Source organism: Brassica rapa, chromosome A10 (assembly GCF_000309985.2).
Source record: "Brassica rapa cultivar Chiifu-401-42 chromosome A10, CAAS_Brap_v3.01, whole genome shotgun sequence".
Classification (NCBI taxonomy): Eukaryota; Viridiplantae; Streptophyta; class Magnoliopsida; order Brassicales; family Brassicaceae; genus Brassica; species Brassica rapa.
This window is the reverse complement of record NC_024804.2, coordinates 18321128-18339110: the sequence shown is the minus strand read 5'-3', so window position 1 is coordinate 18339110 and position 17983 is coordinate 18321128. Positions and strand designations below refer to the sequence as shown.

Genomic DNA, 17983 nt, shown 5'->3' with positions numbered 1-17983 from the left:
AATTAAAAGCATTTTGGTATTATTCTATATGCGACTAAATCCACCTCCTTTAGTTACTTTTGACATTTTCTATATATTATTCAATTTCAAATGATCAATATATGCTGCAAAGAGTGTTTAAAGTTTCTTTGTAGCAATAATTTTTACATCCTTGACCTTGAGACCCTTAACAAGAAAATTCATATATTTTCTTCATCTCGAAGCTTAGTCATGTATATGTCTCTTTCCCTGGTTTTATATAGTATATTATGTATTTTCCACATATAGTGGTATTGACAGTAAGTATAGCCCAATATATCTAATTTAGATTTGAAATAAGCAAACTTTAACCTAACGTGATTGTAATCTTGGTGGTTTTGTAATCGTAGTTATTGTTCAAATGATTTAATAATTACAAAATAAGACTAATATTGCTAATTAAAAACATAAATGCTTAGAGTATCGAATTAATATTCACAAAGCCTAACATTCTTAATGAATTACTCGACAAAATAAAACACAAGTTATATCACATGAAATATCTAGAAGGTTTTTTCTTGATTATTAAAGAGGGTTTGATTAACTGTTTCTCATATAATTAATTTTAGTAGGAGTGTGAAAATGAGACCGGAGACGGCATCTAACTTTGAGAGGTGCTTTGTTTTTTAGTTATTTGTTTCCAATTGGTTTGAATCCTTCTTAAACGCATATAGTAACTGAAAAGTGACAAGCGTGCCTCGTTCCTTTGTAAAAGTAGAAGCCGCGTAGTGTAGAAGTATATGACTCTTGCTCTCTTAATTCTTGGTTTATAGCTAGTCTTTGATCCACATATCTAATAATATAATTCATTTTAGTATACATTACATTATTTAGTTAGCTTGAAATCCATAAGAAAAAATAAATATCCGTAGGTTATGTACGGGATAACAAAAGGTATGTGAGAGTATCAAGAATATATACTTAAGAAAAACTAAAACAGTTTAAGCTTGATGTAAACGTGAAATGTTATGCTAGCTGCAAATAATAATCAAAGAATCAAAGACATTTGCATGAAAAAAGAAGAAGCGATTTGCTTGGAACTGAAGAAAGAAAAAATAACAAACCTAGTGTTGTAAGATCTCTTTTCAATAAATCAAATGTTTGGTCCAAAGTATTAACTTTAAAAAAAAAACAGCCACTATTCTTGACAACTCTCTCTAACAAACTCTTCTCTACATTTTTCATGGTATGCAGAAAAAGAACGCATGTCTAATCCATAATATATATGTATAATGCGACTTTGATACAAGATTATTTATTATTCTGACTTCTAACCTATAGTTGTGGCATCAAAATCAAACAAACAGTTGTATTAGCTATAAGGCGACTTTCACCGTGTTTTCTTCATGTGCTTCGTTTTTAGCTGCAAAGCAAATACATAAATCAAAATTTCAATATAATGTGAAATTTCACTAAGTCATGTCAATCAAATTATTCATCGTTTACCACGAACGTCGATATTCTTTCTTACGCTGGAAGCTATCCTTTGGTAGTATTCGTGGTAGATCACCTCCCCCAGTATACAACTTGCAGTAGAATTCAGATCTGGCAGCATGTTAATGATATACATAGTCATTCAATTGCTTTAGCTGTCATTTAGTATTACAATGAGAATGGCAACTACATATGTATATTCCAAATATGTATCATAAGTTAAGATATCGTGACTAAAGAAGTATAAACCATTTCTAGACATTTATATACTTTTATTTATTTTAAAAACAGCGGAGAGGTAAAATAGATTTCCACAAATATGTTTAGCTTCTATTTCAAAGAAGACGCGTTTGCAAATAGTTACTTCTCTAATATGCTAGTAAAAGAACATTTATTAATATATATCAAATAATCAATCAATAAGATGTTAAAGAATGTTTCACACTGGAGTTTAATTAAACATAAAACATAGTAAAAAAGCTTTCAGACAATCAATAAAATGATATCAGCTAAAACACTAGATAACCCATTCTTAACAATTCATACACAAACTCAATTAGAACTCTTATTATCACGACCAATCATAAACACTACTATCTATCTTATTATTCAACCACATTAGTTTAAACTCTTAATCATTAATTCTCATCGTTTTTCCAAGTCAACTATATAAAGACTTCGATTAAATTGATTACTAATTTCACCAGGGCAGAAAAATTCGTCGCTGACAAATTTTGTTTTAGCTTCTCTCTCCAACGTAGATAATTACAAAACAAAGTCCATGCAAAACTGAGTATTAAACCGTAAAACAAACAAAATAATTGAAACCATACACATTTTTTTCAACGTGTTAGGTTACCTATCTATCACTTTAGAACATCCTTCACGTCTCTATATAAACCTCGATTCCGTTATGCTTTGTTCATCAAGTACAAATAATCAACTCTAAGTCTATACCAAAGTCTTTAAGTTTCCTCAAACATGGCTTCAAATAACCTTTTCATTGCCATTTTAGCTATCGTTGTAACACTTTCACTGCAAGGTGATAACAATAACGTCGTCCAAGCACAACTCACGACAAATTTTTACTCAACGTCTTGCCCTAATCTTCTCTCCACCGTCCGATCAACCGTTAAATCTGCCGTTGACAGCCAGCCTCGAACGGGTGCATCTATCCTCCGTCTCTTTTTCCACGATTGCTTCGTCAACGTAAGTTACTTTTTTACCTTTTCTTGATATATTCCTTGCTTTCCAAGAATGTAGCATAATGTTTCCCCGCTTCTAATCTTATTTATAACTTTGCATGTATATAGGGATGCGACGGTTCTATTCTACTAGATGACACATCAAGCTTTACGGGAGAACAAAACGCGAACCCAAACCGCAATTCTGCTCGTGGGTTTAATGTGATAGACAACATTAAAACAGCGGTTGAAGCAGCATGTCCCGGGGTTGTGTCTTGTGCTGATATCTTAGCCATCGCAGCTAGAGACTCTGTTGTACTCGTAAGCTCCATATATATCCTCCCTTAGTCCGGTTTTACAACTTTAATATGAACTAAACCGGTTTAAAAAATTCGTCCTTGTTCTCGTTTTGAAGCTTGGAGGGCCAAACTGGAATGTGAAAGTAGGAAGAAGAGATGCGAGAACGGCGAGTCAAGCCGCAGCTAATAATAACATCCCAGCGCCAACTTCGAGCCTAAGCCAGCTTATTAGTAGTTTCAGCGCCGTTGGACTCTCCACCAGAGACATGGTTGCTCTCTCCGGTCCGTTTCATTTCTCCTCTTACCCTTTTTAACTATATATTATTATATTTTTTGTAAAATTACATGCAAATATTTGTTTTCAAAAAGGAGTAAGAGTCAACAGACTAGACACAAAATATAATAATTTGATTGTGTCCTAGAATTTAGTCGTCGCTCACTTGTCTCTTTGTGTTTGTTTTTCAACACATTTTCGTTACACACCACCGACTTTTTTTGTTTCTTTGCCAAGTACGTAATCATATTGTATGCATCTGTTACGAAACACCGACAAAGTAATTCAATGTTAGTTAATTATCAAATCATTAGTCAAACTAATAAACAAACTATTTTATAATCTTTTTTTTTTCAGGTGCACACACGATCGGACAATCACGTTGCACTAACTTCCGAACAAGAGTCTACAACGAGACAAATATCAACGCTGCCTTCGCCACCTTAAGACAGAGATCTTGTCCGAGAGCTGCCGGCTCCGGCGACGGAAACCTAGCTCCACTCGACGTCAACTCAGCGAATACTTTCGACAACAGCTACTTCAAGAACCTTGTGGCTCAGCGAGGTCTCCTACATTCCGACCAGGAGCTCTTCAACGGTGGTTCAACCGACTCCATAGTCACTGGATACAGCAACAACCCGTCGAGCTTTAGCTCAGACTTCACGGCGGCGATGATCAAGATGGGTGATATCAGCCCCTTGACCGGTAGTAGCGGCGAGATCAGGAAAGTTTGCGGGAGAACCAACTAATCCTTCCACGTGTCGCCTCCTTATTGGCTTTTGCGTTTTTGGTTTTAAATTCAAAAGAATAATATTTTGATAATCCGTTTTAATGTGTGTTGTTATTTCCTTTAGTTTTATGTTGAAGTGTGTATTATCTTCGCATTAATATCTAATGAAATTAGCTTATTTGCGATATTTGATTTTTTATCAGCGTAATTAACTACTGATTACGTGGCCAAATATCATTGGTTATATTACACTTAAATTAATCTCAGAAGCGGGAGTGTTATCTTCGTCTGTTTTTTACTTACGCGCCAATTAACTTCCCGCGCTTAATCTGTTAAGCGCACGTTAGTATTAATAGAGTAATGCGCTAAATTGCGCGCACACACACGAACGTTTCAGCCTTAAAAAAAGCTTAAACCTTTTAATCTCTGTCACTGTCAGAAATAGAAAAAAATTGAAGAGCTTTTATAGATGCATTGATGGCGATTCGGCCGAGAACACGTAAAAGAGTTGAAGCTGTTCGTCGTGCTGCTGATGGAAGCGCTTTTGAGAAATGGTACTGCTCTCTCTTAAGTCCTTTTTTTTGTTTGGATTCGTCGTAGGTTCAATCTAGATTCGTGATACTTTTTTTTTGGGATTTGATTATAGTGAGGAATGTGGTGTTATGATCGCGATTGCTCTGTTTGATATGCACGAGTGCGGCGGAGAGAAACGAAGGGAAGTGAAGAGGTTCAAGTGCGTTTCGAGTGGCAAGAAGATCGATGATGATATATCGAAACCAAGCTTCGAAGATGAACCTAGATCACCATTTGTCTTCTTCTTGTACGGTAACCCAAAGACCTTCCTCTGTTATTCGATACGGATTTGAATTTTGAGTTCTTAGGGTCTCAAAGGGTAGTGGTGATTATGATCAATCTTTTTTCTTTTAGGTGAAATGTTGGGGGCTCACTTGTTTGTTTCTATTATTGGATTGTGTGTTTAGATGTAACTTTGTGAGATAATGACAGTTAAAAAGTGAGCTTGATTAGTTATTTACTGAACTTTTTTTTTTGTTAGAGAGGATTTTAGGAAAAGCTACGATGGGAACATGGTGGAAGCTAGCAGAATATGTTTCACAGTGTGGAAGAACATGTCAGGAGAGGTATCAGTTTATTCACAGTCAAGTAATATTTTCTTTATATGCTTGGTTTTTTTGAGTCCCTCTCTTGCTTATTTTTTCCAGGATCAAAGACCCTTCATAGCTCGTGCTGTAAAAGTTGATTTGGCCCACAACAGGAAATTAAAAGAAGAAGTTCAAAGTGTAATGCATAAGGTAGGTATATAATATTAAGTACTAACATCTCTGGTTGACACTTTTTATTTGGAGGGATTCTTTGTTAATTAATTAATTTCCTTTTGTCTATGGGGAGCAGCAATATTTTGTAACTGTATGTATGAACCATCTTGTGTTATTCAATCTTCTTTGACTCCCTTTGCAAAGTTAAAAGTTTTTGCTGAACACCTTACCTGTGGTGAACAATTTTGCAGATAGATGATGAGGCGGATTCAAAAGCTGTTGGGAAATTTGATAAGGTCAGTTTCATTTTTTTTTCTTCACCCTTTTTGCATAGCCAAGAACATTTGTCTTTGTTTTCACCTTTTACATAACCATCCTCATTATGTTTCACTAAATCCAGGATCATGAAGAGGAGGAGGAGGAATATGGTTCATCTGATCATTTCGAACAAGAGTTTTGGTATGTTTACACAATCTCTGAACCATACAACATTAAACCAAATTTCTTTGTTCTTGTTCCCTCACTCTTACTTTCATTGTCAAACAGGGAGGACGATACTCTGCTGAAGTACTGAGACACCGATTCTAGAAGATAGAGAGGGTTTTGGCTGTTGTTCTGTACATATTTTGGGTTGGGGGAATTAAGTAAATACAGGCAAAAGAGAGGCTGGTCTTATTTACTTCCTCTGTAACGTTAGAGGTGTCTCTCGTTTTTTTTTAGTTAGCCGCCTTTTTTTGGTGCAGTAAACTAGTTTGCGAACCATTAAAAAAAAGTTGAGATCAAATGTTCTAATTGCTATAACTACAAGTTAGAATCTGAATCCTCCAAAAAGGGCCAAGTTTGGCTACATGTATATTTCACTTTGTACAATGTTTTATGTAAAGAAGAATCCAAAAACCAGAGTTCTTTTTAGCTAAACCATCACTCCGCCTTGTGATCCTTCTTCATTTCGGTCGAGCTTGTGTTTCTTTCCCATGACTCCTACATATGAAGTTGAACCCTCTCAGTCTTCTTCGGCCAATGCAGATCGATGATTCATCAATGTTTACTCTTCATAAGATTTTTGTTCCTATAAAGAAGAACCCACCTGGAGTTTCGCCAGTTGTTCTTGACGACGGCCCAAGAAGAAGGCCGTGACTATCCATATCAAACACACCTGTAAAAAAAACCAACAGGAGACTTGTCAAGGACTACATTTTGAAGGATAGTTTACCATACTCATAAAAAACAAATTGTTTGAAAGTAGGAGAAGTTGATGTTTTATTATACTGGCAAGGCATATAGTGAAGCAGTTGATGTTTGACCGCCAAGAGCAATGGTAAGGACTTCGAATAGTCCTGCTGCTGCTGCATCTCCAAGCCGTTGAACAATCACATCTATGCATACCTGAAACCATACCGCGCAGAATGAGATATAGAACACACTGTAACCTTTCCAATTAGTAGAACTGATTTTCTAACTAGAAGTTGGAAAATATTCATTACCTTAGCTTTGTATTTCTCGTCTTGCGAGACAACAGTGAACAAAAGTTCCCTTCCAGGTCTAGTTACAACATAAGTTGTCACCTACCAAGTAAAGTAGTGCAAGTGTTATTAGTCGAACAATAGCTTTACTAGAGATGGATATAAACAACAAACCTTTCTTAGGGTTTCAGACACAGCAACTGCAACCCAAGTAGGCCATATAGCAATAGCAACCAAGTTCCCAAGTGCAACAAGTGGAGATGCAGATATTGCAACTGTGACACCGGCTATAGTCAAGATCCGTCCCTGTAAGATTTAACATATGAATTGATATATATATATGGTGAATCAGTGAGAGAATTTTCTCTGGCAGATGACATACCGTTAGAGTCAGTTGTCCAATAAGTATGAAAACTGCAACGAAGCTATTTATCTGAGCAAACAGTCTCCTTCGGCCAATGGATGATTTGATTGTTGTGGCAATTACATTCACTTTCTGCATTGACCTTTGTTTCATTAATGAGACTATAAGAAGGTAAGTCAAAATTTCTAAGTTAAAATCTTTGTCTTACTTGGAAATAGAAGAATGAGGAGATGACTGCACCGAGCCAAAGGAACAAAGACACGAGCAAAAGATAGGGCGATGCTAGTATAAGTCTCATTCCGTCTAAGATGGCCCAAAGCTGAGGTCTGGCTGTGGAGATAGGCGATTTAGGAGTAGCAATTTTTGGAGAAGCAAGTTTTGGAGATGAAGTTTCCTGACTTCTCTCACTGTCAGTTCTCCTAAAACAAAAGGAAACAAAGATCAACTCCTCGAATCACATTTGAGAGACTAAGACTATCCTATAACCTAAAATCAAGAACGCAAGAAACATAGCAAATCGTGGCTTAGCTAACCTTAGAGGAGACAACTCCTCAGAGGACTGTGAAGTATCCTTGGTGATCCCTTTTGAAGACTGGGCAGCAAATTCCATCAAAAGAGCAGCAAATAGAAGTAAATCTGCCATGGAGATCAAATATATTTTTTGTGTGTGAAATCAGAATGGTATTCAATGAAACAACAAAAGCAAAAGAAAAAATATCTCTCGCTAGATACTTGGACTGTAAATGAAGCGTGATGCCTACATGGACCCATCCAAGCAGTAGCAGCAGCAAACACTGATCCAAAAAGCTGTCCAAGAGTAGCACCAGCACCAACAAAACCAAACAACCTCGCACCTGACTGAAATAAAGAACGTTGTTACGCTTGGAAACAAAGTAAAGGACGCAGAAGAAAGTAACTACCTCACTATCCATAACGTCAATGATTCTAGCCCAGGTTGAAGAAATAGCCACGAGGTTAAGCAACGCAACCTAAGAAGTAGCAAGAAAGTATCATACATCAAGCTACATTACCACGCCATCAGACTAAAACCGAATAAAAAAAAGAGAGTTAGTAGTAATACGTACCCAAAGGAAGAATCCAACTCGAACAGAGATGTAAAACCAGCCATGGCTATCCCATCCAGAAGCAGAACTAGCTCCATAAATACCAACTTTGGGGTCTTTTGTTAGGTCGGATGCATCCTATCAAAGCAGTAGAATATATTAAACCATGACTCAGACTCATGATGACTAAGTAAAGACAACTTCTGTATGATACAATACAGCTCTCAAGTCTTCACCTTTGAGTTAGACTCGGTAGGGGAGGCACGCCAGAGAAGGAAACAGAGAACAAGCGATAGACTAAAGAATCTATGTATAATAACCAAAGCCTGAAAATTTCAATGAAACATGTGTAAGACCAATGCTTCTAGAAACCATATGATTGATTGAAAACAGAGTACTTAGCATTTCCCTCTTTTACATAAAAACAGGGGAAACAGAGGATGCAAAAAGGATTAGCCTTTTAGCAAAAGAGCACCTTTGATTTGGACAAATTGGGCAAAGAGAAGATCAAGGTGGAAACAGGTGCAGCGATCAGAGTGAGAAACAGAGATCCGACGAACAGAATCGGGAGCTTTGATAACCCAAGCGATATTGCTCCTTCGTCGCGGAGAGGGAGAACAACGAAGTATGCGCTCAATATCTGAGATTTTGCAAGGGGGACACTTGAAATCAATGGTTAAAATTGAATAAACATGAAGAGACAATGAGAGAGAGAGAGGGAGGGAGAGGGAGATCGGTACGAAGAAGAAGCAGGAAGAGGAGTGGAGCAACGCCGGAATCTCGTGCGGGTGAACTGTCACTATCGCCGAAACAACCGCATCTAATCGGAATCTTCCTGCCATTATCACGGGCAAGACAGAGACAGATCGGAACCTCTCGCTGTAAGGGTCAACGTACCCGAAGACCGATGAAAGGGTGATCGGAGAAGTAGACAAAACGAAATGATCCGAGAAACCTCTGTCTGATCCAGAAGTATCGTGGATGTCTCAAAACGGTAATTTCTAGTAATTAGGAATGAAATTAAAAAGGCTTACTTTTGCTACAAATATAGCCCAATAAAGGCCCATATTTATACCCAATTGCATATGTACCTAAATCATTTTAACGACTTAAAGTGATGTTGGACCGGAAACTACATGACCTATTCTTTAACTATTTTTCCTAATTTGACTTGTTCTTTCCACTCTTTTGAGTCCGACAGTTGCCGCGTTATTTCTTCAAATGCCCATTGACTGACCTAGTGACCTCTCTATGACTTTCTATATATAGACCACATGCACTTTCACTGATCTTCACCAAATAATAAACACATCCCACGTAGAAGAAGAACAATCAAACAGAGTGTTCACTTCTTACAAAAGAATGGATAGATATGGAGCTTTGATTCTTATTTTGCTCATCTCCGTTTCTCATCTTGTTTCATTCTCAACGGCTAGAAATTTTCCAGGAGAGTTTTTACCGGTGACAGATGGCATAATCATCTCCGGAGAGGTATCTGCTCTCTCCAAGACGGTCAACGCGAAGCTGGCGACGGTGGTGGGGTGCAAAAGCGAGGATGATCACTTCATGGCGGGATATTCGTCTTCTCCAGGAGTCTATGCAGCCGGAATATACGGGTCGTTGGTGCTGAACGTTCTTCCAAAAGGGTCAGTTCCGGCGTCTGGGCCCAGCAAGAGAATCAACGACGTCAAGACTTAACAATAGACTACGTACTATCTTAGATCTTAGTCACCATCCTCATGACTAAAAGTCATGTATGACAAAAGCAATTTTCCTATAGATATTCTTTATTTTTAAGAATTTTTTTTTTGTTTTTGCAGAACTGTAAACATTAAATTCTATAGTTAACCCAAATTATATAGTATACACTAGTATGTGACATATCTATAGTACATGTTAGACTTTGACGCCTTTTAATTTTAAGGATTTGTATGTCAGTAATTTGTTTCTGAAGTTTGAAAAAATTACGAATTATAAGAATGATATCTGCTATATCATGAGATACATTTGTCCTTACATTTTATTATACGACTGTGTAGTATTTTCTTGCTGTTATTAGTGACCTAATTGTGTACTAGACGGAAATATGAAAAGTATATAATTAATTTTTTTCCAACTAAATCAGTGCATTTCTTATGACAATAAAAGAGTAGCTAGATATATGATCCATACATAACCTCTTGAGTCTTGAGTAAGCGTACAGGCTTTGCCTTAAACACAATCATTTGATTCTTCTTGTGTGTATATATCTATTATTTTTCTCTTCATACGGAATCTAGAATTGTCCTCCTTCAAAAGTTTGACCAAACTGCCAATCCTTAGGCACAACATCGTAGCTCACAACACTCCTACCATCGCTCGTAGTGACTTGAAAAGAGAGGCTTTGGCCTCTGAGGTAACTGTTGCTTTGCCAGTTTTGTCCCCAGTTTCTCGACATGGATTGCCACTTATTAGTCTTTGATCCTTTCAAAGCTACGGACATAACATCTCCAGCACCACCCACGTTTGTGATCAGCACCAGATCAAAGTACGAGTTCCCGTTTATAGTAAACCTTATCCCTCCAGGTTTCTCACATGGAACCCTGCATGTTAATTACTATCAGTACATGACAAAAATAGGATGGCAAGTCTCCAAATATGAACCATGCAAACTAAACCCAAATATAAATGTCTTTTATATTTTAAAAATGATATTTTGAGAATTTTCTACTTATGTGCTAGTCAAACATAATTTATCTGAGGAAATTTCTCAAAATATTAATGTTTTCTTATTAAAAAATACTTTTACTTTTGCACTATGGTAGGGTGGTTTCTTACCTCCTGAATGCGACGGGAACGATCCCAGCTCGGTACTGAGCGATCTGGAGAAAGGCAGGCTGGGCCAAGTCAAAGTGCTGAAGGGGAGGGTTGCACCAACCACCATTATCGTTGGCTAAGGCATAGTTTGGTGGACAGAAGTTTGTAGCCGAGACGATGATGGAACCAGCGAGGCACCACTGAGGATCGTCCACACAACGTAGCTCAAAACAGGCCCCACACCTCTGACCGCTTCTGAACAAAGCCGTGCTCAGCGCTGCGGTTTGTAGTCCATAGCCTTGGCTGTACAAGTTACCGTACCCACACGCACCTCCTGCAAAACGTCAACACTTCTAACGGTAAGGTATATGTTAAGTATATCCTTTAAAACACGTTTTTTAAAACACACATGTTAAAAGTATATCCATTTGTTATTATTTGGTGATGATGTGTGTGCCAATCAGAATGTATATGACGATGTGTGTGCCAATTAAAAAGTATATGTTTTAAGTACCCATAGTGCCGGATGCATCAGCTCCGCCATAGAAAGTGGCGTGACCCCTCTCCCAGCCCCCGTTGTCGTAGGAGTTTATGCGGTAGAAGCAGAAGTTGAGGGTGCATAGTGAAATAACTAAAACACGAGCATATTCGGTAAAATTCATTATTTTGCTGGGGAAAAAGATTGTGAGGAAAGAAGTGGAAAAGTAAGTTGAGTGATATGTTGCTAGTTCGTTCAAGACGTTACTTATATAGGGAGTTCACCAGTGCATAAGTAGTATCACTTCTCTTATGAGCGAAGAAGCTTACGTAATAACATCAGTCTTATTTTCCAGGAATTCCGTTTATAAAGTTATGTATGATGAAAAAAACTCACATGCAATTCTGTTTGGCGCTTAACTATCCTAACGGCTTATACGACATGGACCCTTTCGTTTCAATCTACAATTGAATTTCACTTTATTTTAATCCTGAATTATCGTATCAGTCTTAAGCTCAACGTTAGAGTAATTACGAATAAAAGAAATGAAGTTTGTTGCACACTTGAATCAATCATATAGATTCTTAAATTTTTCTTTGTTAATGTATTTGCTTTTTTTTGTTAGCGTATATATATATATTTAATATAGATTGTTAGTGTATTTATCTCATAAGTTACTTGGGTATAACTAAATAAATAGTAAGGAAGAAAAGATATGTGAGATGACATAATCAGAAGCAGACGTACTCGGCGTACGAAACCGAACATAGAGAACATGGGACCGTCCGTTGTTTCCGGTAACAGACTTTCTCTCAATCAATTATCAGTTATCAGCCGCCTCTGAAATGGGCTGTGATGGAACCATGATTTAGGCCCATCGAGGCCTGCACAAAAACAAACTCTTGATGCTTGAAAAGCGAAACTGATATTTAGCTACTAATGAACTTTTCAAAACAGTCGACACATTAGAGATTACAAGTTTACAACTCTTAGTTGATATGGTTTCACGATTAAGCGAACTACATCGAAATCTAACCTAACAAAAATAGATTTAGTCATATTCACCATTTTTGCAGGTTTGATTTTATTATAGTTTGGATTGTGATACGAGCATGATTGATTGCAGCTTTTAACGCTTTAATTAGTAAACCTAACTATTTCAATCTGACTAAACCTAGAGCTAGCTACTATACCCACAAATTCTATACAATAACTTCCCACAGAAAAATAAGCACTGATATGTTTTCTGAAAATGAACAAACTACAATCATCAGATGACTATATTTGGACCTAAAACCGTATCATATATTTTGCATATTATTCTAGATGCCATCTCACTTCATATATGGATATCTAACAATCATGTTTACAAATCCATATATGAGTCTTGTGGAGTAATATTGTGAATTTTTTTTTGAGCCAGTGGATCTAATAGAGACAAGTATATGTGTCGCTTGCGTGAACATGTGCATCTATTTGATTAGTACATCAGTATGCGTTCAATTGGACGTTGCTTATATGTGGACCAAAGAGGACACCCAGATTCTTCTTTCTCCCCTTTATATGGACCATCCGATTCAAATCCAACTAATACGTTGCATACTTTTGGTGACTTTTAACCTATATGTTTTTGTACCCCGAAGATATAAAATCAGTAAGTCACTTTACTTTTTTGACAAAAGTCACTTTATTTTCGACTGTTGATCTTGTGATAACTAAACTGCTTTCCACCAAAACTGGTAAAAAGTTTACATCCACCCTGTAGTCACACTCACACATTTCTTGTTCAGTTACAAAAAAAAAACAATAGATGTTGGCTTAGTTTGTAAACCAACACAAGTTCATCTTTCTGTTTCTTCAAGTATATAGCGGTGTCATCTTGTTAATTGCACATCTTGAATGCAACTGTACTTAACCACTACATACGTTAATACTCAATATCTTTTATTGAATAGTATCTTTTAGTAGAAATTGTAGTCAGTAAATGTAAAATACGGAATAAAATCCTATATGTATGAAATCACCATGATTAGTTGAGAATCTGATACCCCAACATGTCACCAAAAAACAATTTTAAATGCTTCTTTTATTAATTCCTCGTCTCTCACTAATTCCTTTCTAAATGCGAGTGGTATTCCTTTGTCTTGATTCCAAAGCTCTCAAGACCACTGATTTTGTGTTTGTTATACGTCAATTTTTAATATCTACTCAACGATATATTCTGCATTATTAGTTGTCTTTTTGGCCATGTCCTGTATATTTGTCCCTATTACTAATCTAACAAATCCAGCAATATATAAGCCACAGTTTTCTCTCTTTAAATATAAATATAATATACAGAAGATCCAACCATAAATTTCTTGGACCGACCCTTTTAGTTATCATCCTCTATCTCTCACACACACTTGCTCATTTATGTACACATATTAGTTATAAGACAGCTTATACTACCTTTCTCGTGTTAAACTCAAAAGAAAAAAACCCCAACCATGCACAAAGAAAGATAATTACAGAAAAAAATTATTGAGCTTTGATATCTCCATGGATTTATCAAGAATGGAATTTATTGGTCTTTGATTTTCAGTTAGGAATCAAAGGTCAACCTACATGAAGAGAAGCTACCCTCCTACATGAAGCAACTTGAGTCTCTCCTCTCGATCCTCTTTGCAGTCCAATTTGAACACAACCTGAAGCAATAAGAAGAATTTTGAAGGTGAGTTTCTGCATTCGTTTCTGAAAGATGGGCAGGTTTTTACTTGAGACGCAAGCAAGCTCGACAATTTCAGCTACTGATGCAAACCCTAGAACTTTGGGAGGCTCTAACAGCAACACCAAAGATATGGATACCTTGGATACAAACATGGTGATTATCTTAGCGGCTCTTCTATGCGCCTTGATCTGTGCCCTTGGTCTCAATTCAGTCTTGCGATGTGTCTTGCGCTGCACAAGGAGATCCACGCCTAACGAAGATCCAACTCACTCCAACCCAAACGCAAACGTACCAAAGGGGATCAAGAAACGGGATTTGAAGCGGATCCCCGTTGATTCATACAGCTCGGAGCTTAAGACAAAAGCCACAGAGTGTTTGATCTGCTTAGGAGAGTTTGTGGACGGAGAAAAGGTTAGGGTTTTGCCTAAATGTAACCATGGCTTCCACGTGAAGTGCATCGACACTTGGTTGCGGTCGCATTCCTCTTGTCCTACTTGTAGACAACCACTCATTCTACATCGAACTCTGGCCGATGGTTTCCTTCGGGATGATGACGGGACGGTCGCAGCGTAACACAGCGTCACTAGGATAATATGGTGATTGGTAATGAGCCTGATACGGCATGCTTGCTTCGGAGTTTTTTTTTTGTAACTTTGCTTAAATGGGGTTTGCTCATTTAATTTGGTCATTGGTTGTTTGGTACATAGTAATATTGTGTTTTTGTGAATTAACGTACTCACTTACAAATTAAGGGAGTTTCATCCACAGTTATTGCTCTGTAATCTGTAATCTATAATCTGTTTTCCGGGTTGGGTTTGTTTCTTTGTTGTGGGGAATGTAAAACCAAAACTACAACAGGTTATGATCGATTCGGTTCGGTCAGCCTTTAGTTCGGACAAAGTTCGATTTTGAATGAAATAAATGTAAATATGTTGATTCAGTACCTCCGTTTTGGTTATCCGAATAGGTGGATACATCTACTTAGTTGTAGATATTGTTTTCAGAAACAAAAAAAAATGTAAATATGTAGTTAGTTTAAATAAGGTTGTACATGTTTAAATTAATTAAATGGTTTCATATGCCATTTAATTAATGATTTCGATAATAATCATGATTGGATTGATCAGCTGCTCACTGCAATAAGTTTGGTATCTGATCATATTTTAGTTAACGAAGTTGCTCTGTGAATTTTATAAAGACAACCATTAAAGATTTTATAAAGATAACCAAACACGATGTCTCACTTAAGAACGACATAATACAACAACATAAAACACACCATAGATGATAGATGGCTATATAAGGAGTTTTAGGTTAAAACTGCCGACAGAGAATCGGCGAGGGAGACGATGGTGGACGGTGAAACTCCTCGACTTCCAGACAAGTACCACTTCTGCATCATACCGACCACATTCGCATTCTCTACCTTCAGTTTCTCCTCTTCTTTACCTTCCGTCTCAAATCCGATCTTTACACAAGTGAATAAGTACAACCAGTTATACTAGGCTAAGAAATTCACTGGTTATTTTACTTCAAAATACCTCGCAAATTCCATCTTTGGCTGAGAAACGGTAAGTGATGATGGAATGAGTTTTGAAGTACTTAGACTGAAAAAATCCCACAACTTTCTCGAGCTCGGTTTCTTCTTCCTCCTCGTACTTATCCTCAGCAGCCAAACGATCTCTCACCGAATTCTCTAGCTGCACTCCGTACTGAGCTCCTTTTATTTCCTTTATAACCACCACCCTTATAACTTTCTCAATCTCCCCTGCAATAAAATATCAACCGAACCGGTTCAATTTTGTTCGACTCATACTATATATGCCGAATATTTTATAGTAAAACCGGGTGTATAATCAGTTGAACCGAAGTAAACCACAAACACTCTTTTCAACATTGAAATCACAAAGCCAAAACCAATATTAAACCAAATAGTTTATCCCTAATTCAAAATTGGTTTGCAACGTAAGAAGGACTGATTAAGTTTACCGGAGGCCAGGGCGTCGAAGAAGTCGTCATCGCCGGCAAGATCCTTTCCGGTCTTGCCTTTCCATTTGTCAAGATGGGTTTTAACATCTGAAGGATCTAAGTAAACTCCTATGGCCGTGAACTTCACTTGAAGGAAATGGATCTCTATGTCAGTGATGCCTACAAAAAAAAAAGAACATATATATTAGTGACCTGATATTTTATTACATTATTGTCATGTAAGTGGAACCTAACCTTGGCCAAGAAGAGAGAGGGGCTTGGAAGTGATGATCTGTGGAGGAAAAGGAACCTCGTGAACCATGACCATCTCTGTTCCCACTGTTTGATCAATAATCACATGCACAAAGTTTAACAAAATAAATATCTTAATTACTCAGGTGGAAAAAATTAATTTATTAACAAAATGCAAAGAGTCTATACTTTTTCTGTTGTTTTTGTATGTCTGAAACTGAGAAAGTAGAGTTTATAACCAGCTTGGTGTATCAGCTTTTGATGATCTTGCAGAAATTATTTCTTTAACGTTTAATGTGGAATATCTATATAGTAAGCGATCGAGAGACTGGTGGTAGGTAACATGGTTTCTGCTAACGTTCAAAGCTTGTGTGATCTAACAGAAAACGCATTTTTTTATTAATTGTATTGTTTATTAAATGATCGTAACAAATGTTCAACGATCCAGCAGGAAGCCACGTACGTAATTAGGTTAACCAGCCAGTCCACAACCACTCGTTCTACCTACCAGTGAAGATACATAAATAAGAGACAGTAGTAGCAAATACGTATAGCTAAAAATAAAGTGCTAAGTATGATTATTTGTTAGAAAGTTGATGCATAGTATGGAAGTTATATCATTAAACAAGGTTCACACTTGATGTATACAGGATTTTTTGATGAATAAAAATTTAACATTCATTCAAAAAAAAAAAAAAAAAAAAAAGTGCTAAGATGCAAAATGATAAATGAGAATTCGGCCAAAAAAAACCTCAACTTTACACGAATTGCCAAAACAAACATGAACTTTGGGGCTGACCAAAAAAACACCAAACTTTCATTGGCTTTAAGAATTAATTAACAATGTTTTCGCTGACTTACCAATTTAGCACGCCGTCAAAAAATTTAACAGAAATATTTGACGTCGTTTATTGTTGACGTTAAGTGAAACGACGTCGTTTTCAAATGAGAAGAAACGACGTCGTTTTACACGATTGAAATTAAAAATATGTAAACCCCTGGATTCGAACCCAGGTTAGTTGGTCAAATGGGAAGGTATTTTACCACTGGGCTACTGGCATTTTTAATGTACTTACTAACATGTTTACTTTTATTTGGTACATATTAAATATAAAAAATTCTCTAAAAACTTAATAAGATCTTTAAAATTCCAAAAAAATTAAAAAATAAAGAAGATTTTTATAAAGTTAATTTTGAAATTAAAATTGAAAATAAATTTTATTTTTCTTTTTAAAAAATAAAAATTCTTCCAAAATTTTCTAAAAAATTAAAAAGAACTTTAAATTCCAAAAAATTGAAAAAATAAAGAAATTTTTTATAACATAAATTTTGAAATTAAAATTGAAAATAAAATTTTATTTTTCTTTAAAAAAATAAAAAATTATTTTTCTTTAAAAATAATAAAAAAATCTTCCAAAAATTTCATAAAATTAATTTTGAATTAAAATTAAATATTTGTTTTTCTTTAAAAAATCAAAAAAAAAATCCAAAATTTTCATTTTTAAAAAAAAAAAACCAAATTTTTAAAAATTATAATAAAATGCAAAAAATTAAAGTTAGAATTATCAACTTTTTATGTGTGTATAATTAATTTCAACTTTTAGCAAATGTATTAAAAAATTAAAAATTTTGGAAGATTTTTTATTTTTTTGAAAAGAAAAAATAAAATTTTATT

The 17983-nt window shown here is 36.0% G+C and overlaps 7 protein-coding genes across 8 annotated transcripts; 4 read left to right on the top strand and 3 right to left on the bottom strand.

Moving 5' to 3' along the window:
• Nucleotides 1-224: 224 nt before the first annotated feature.
• Nucleotides 225-4126, top strand: LOC103846887 (peroxidase P7). Its single transcript, XM_009123894.3, has 4 exons — nt 225-2661; nt 2766-2957; nt 3052-3217; nt 3567-4126. The coding sequence occupies exons 1-4, from the start codon at nt 2434-2436 to the stop codon at nt 3956-3958; spliced, it is 978 nt and encodes a 325-aa protein (XP_009122142.3). The 5' UTR covers nt 225-2433; the 3' UTR covers nt 3959-4126.
• Nucleotides 4127-4173: 47 nt separating this feature from the next.
• LOC103846885 (high mobility group B protein 7) lies at nt 4174-6011 on the top strand. Its single transcript, XM_009123892.3, has 7 exons — nt 4174-4493; nt 4586-4759; nt 4994-5078; nt 5160-5249; nt 5465-5509; nt 5614-5672; nt 5760-6011. Exons 1-7 carry the CDS (start codon nt 4417-4419, stop codon nt 5785-5787), a joined length of 558 nt encoding a protein of 185 aa, XP_009122140.1. The 5' UTR covers nt 4174-4416; the 3' UTR covers nt 5788-6011.
• On the bottom strand, nt 5962-9182 carry LOC103846886. Of its 2 annotated transcripts, XM_009123893.3 has the most exons (14): nt 8845-9182; nt 8580-8744; nt 8341-8430; nt 8126-8242; nt 7961-8029; nt 7802-7898; nt 7574-7676; nt 7249-7459; nt 7059-7172; nt 6851-6982; nt 6698-6778; nt 6483-6599; nt 6301-6369; nt 5962-6194 (listed from the first exon to the last, which is right to left on the bottom strand). In XM_009123893.3, the coding sequence occupies exons 1-14, from the start codon at nt 8944-8946 to the stop codon at nt 6135-6137; spliced, it is 1527 nt and encodes a 508-aa protein (XP_009122141.1). In that variant the 5' UTR covers nt 8947-9182; the 3' UTR covers nt 5962-6134. The 2 variants fall into 2 exon arrangements, with proteins under 2 accessions (XP_009122141.1, XP_018511266.1); XM_018655750.2 differs by lacking the exons at nt 5962-6194; nt 6301-6369; nt 6483-6599; nt 6698-6778 and having other exon boundaries at nt 6856-6963.
• A 234-nt stretch (nt 9183-9416) lies between these two features.
• On the top strand, nt 9417-9967 carry LOC103846883. Its single transcript, XM_009123891.3, has one exon. The coding sequence runs from the start codon at nt 9467-9469 to the stop codon at nt 9800-9802; it is 336 nt and encodes a 111-aa protein (XP_009122139.1). The 5' UTR covers nt 9417-9466; the 3' UTR covers nt 9803-9967.
• Nucleotides 9968-10324: 357 nt separating this feature from the next.
• LOC103846882 (expansin-A2) lies at nt 10325-13128 on the bottom strand. The gene is made up of 3 exons (XM_009123890.2): nt 11415-13128; nt 10922-11234; nt 10325-10686 (listed from the first exon to the last, which is right to left on the bottom strand). The coding sequence occupies exons 1-3, from the start codon at nt 11560-11562 to the stop codon at nt 10380-10382; spliced, it is 768 nt and encodes a 255-aa protein (XP_009122138.1). The 5' UTR covers nt 11563-13128; the 3' UTR covers nt 10325-10379.
• A 659-nt stretch (nt 13129-13787) lies between these two features.
• Nucleotides 13788-15024, top strand: LOC103846881 (RING-H2 finger protein ATL73). Its single transcript, XM_009123889.3, has one exon. The coding sequence runs from the start codon at nt 14119-14121 to the stop codon at nt 14659-14661; it is 543 nt and encodes a 180-aa protein (XP_009122137.1). The 5' UTR covers nt 13788-14118; the 3' UTR covers nt 14662-15024.
• A 212-nt stretch (nt 15025-15236) lies between these two features.
• Nucleotides 15237-16721, bottom strand: LOC103846880 (probable chalcone--flavonone isomerase 3). Its single transcript, XM_033281449.1, has 5 exons — nt 16500-16721; nt 16312-16395; nt 16078-16236; nt 15630-15856; nt 15237-15556 (listed from the first exon to the last, which is right to left on the bottom strand). Coding segments are annotated over exons 1-5 (630 nt in total). The 5' UTR covers nt 16501-16721; the 3' UTR covers nt 15237-15397.
• Nucleotides 16722-17983: the final 1262 nt, after the last annotated feature.

Bases quoted from the DNA above. Each gene is read 5' to 3' on its own strand.
- LOC103846882 (XM_009123890.2), bottom strand. From the start codon at position 11,562: ATGAATTTTACCGAATATGCTCGTGTTTTAGTTATTTCACTATGCACC. The intron at 11,235-11,414 runs GTACTTAAAACA...GACGTTTTGCAG, and splicing joins TGATGCATCCGGCACTATGG to GAGGTGCGTGTGGGTACGGT. The intron at 10,687-10,921 runs GTAAGAAACCAC...ATTAACATGCAG, and splicing joins GTTCCCGTCGCATTCAGGAG to GGTTCCATGTGAGAAACCTG.
- LOC103846880 (XM_033281449.1), bottom strand. The intron at 15,857-16,077 runs GTAAACTTAATC...ATTTTATTGCAG, and splicing joins CTTCGACGCCCTGGCCTCCG to GGGAGATTGAGAAAGTTATA. The intron at 15,557-15,629 runs GTATTTTGAAGT...ACTTGTGTAAAG, and splicing joins CCAAAGATGGAATTTGCGAG to ATCGGATTTGAGACGGAAGG.
- LOC103846883 (XM_009123891.3), top strand. From the start codon at position 9,467: ATGGATAGATATGGAGCTTTGATTCTTATTTTGCTCATCTCCGTTTCT.
- LOC103846885 (XM_009123892.3), top strand. From the start codon at position 4,417: ATGGCGATTCGGCCGAGAACACGTAAAAGAGTTGAAGCTGTTCGTCGT. The intron at 5,079-5,159 runs GTATCAGTTTAT...TATTTTTTCCAG, and splicing joins GGAAGAACATGTCAGGAGAG to GATCAAAGACCCTTCATAGC. The intron at 5,510-5,613 runs GTCAGTTTCATT...CACTAAATCCAG, and splicing joins CTGTTGGGAAATTTGATAAG to GATCATGAAGAGGAGGAGGA.
- LOC103846881 (XM_009123889.3), top strand. From the start codon at position 14,119: ATGGGCAGGTTTTTACTTGAGACGCAAGCAAGCTCGACAATTTCAGCT.
- LOC103846886 (XM_009123893.3), bottom strand. From the start codon at position 8,946: ATGGCAGGAAGATTCCGATTAGATGCGGTTGTTTCGGCGATAGTGACA. The intron at 8,431-8,579 runs GTGCTCTTTTGC...TGAAATTTTCAG, and splicing joins CCAATTTGTCCAAATCAAAG to GCTTTGGTTATTATACATAG. The intron at 6,370-6,482 runs GTATAATAAAAC...TTTTTTTTACAG, and splicing joins CTTCACTATATGCCTTGCCA to GTGTGTTTGATATGGATAGT.
- LOC103846887 (XM_009123894.3), top strand. From the start codon at position 2,434: ATGGCTTCAAATAACCTTTTCATTGCCATTTTAGCTATCGTTGTAACA. The intron at 2,958-3,051 runs GTAAGCTCCATA...CTCGTTTTGAAG, and splicing joins CTAGAGACTCTGTTGTACTC to CTTGGAGGGCCAAACTGGAA. The intron at 3,218-3,566 runs GTCCGTTTCATT...TTTTTTTTTCAG, and splicing joins AGACATGGTTGCTCTCTCCG to GTGCACACACGATCGGACAA.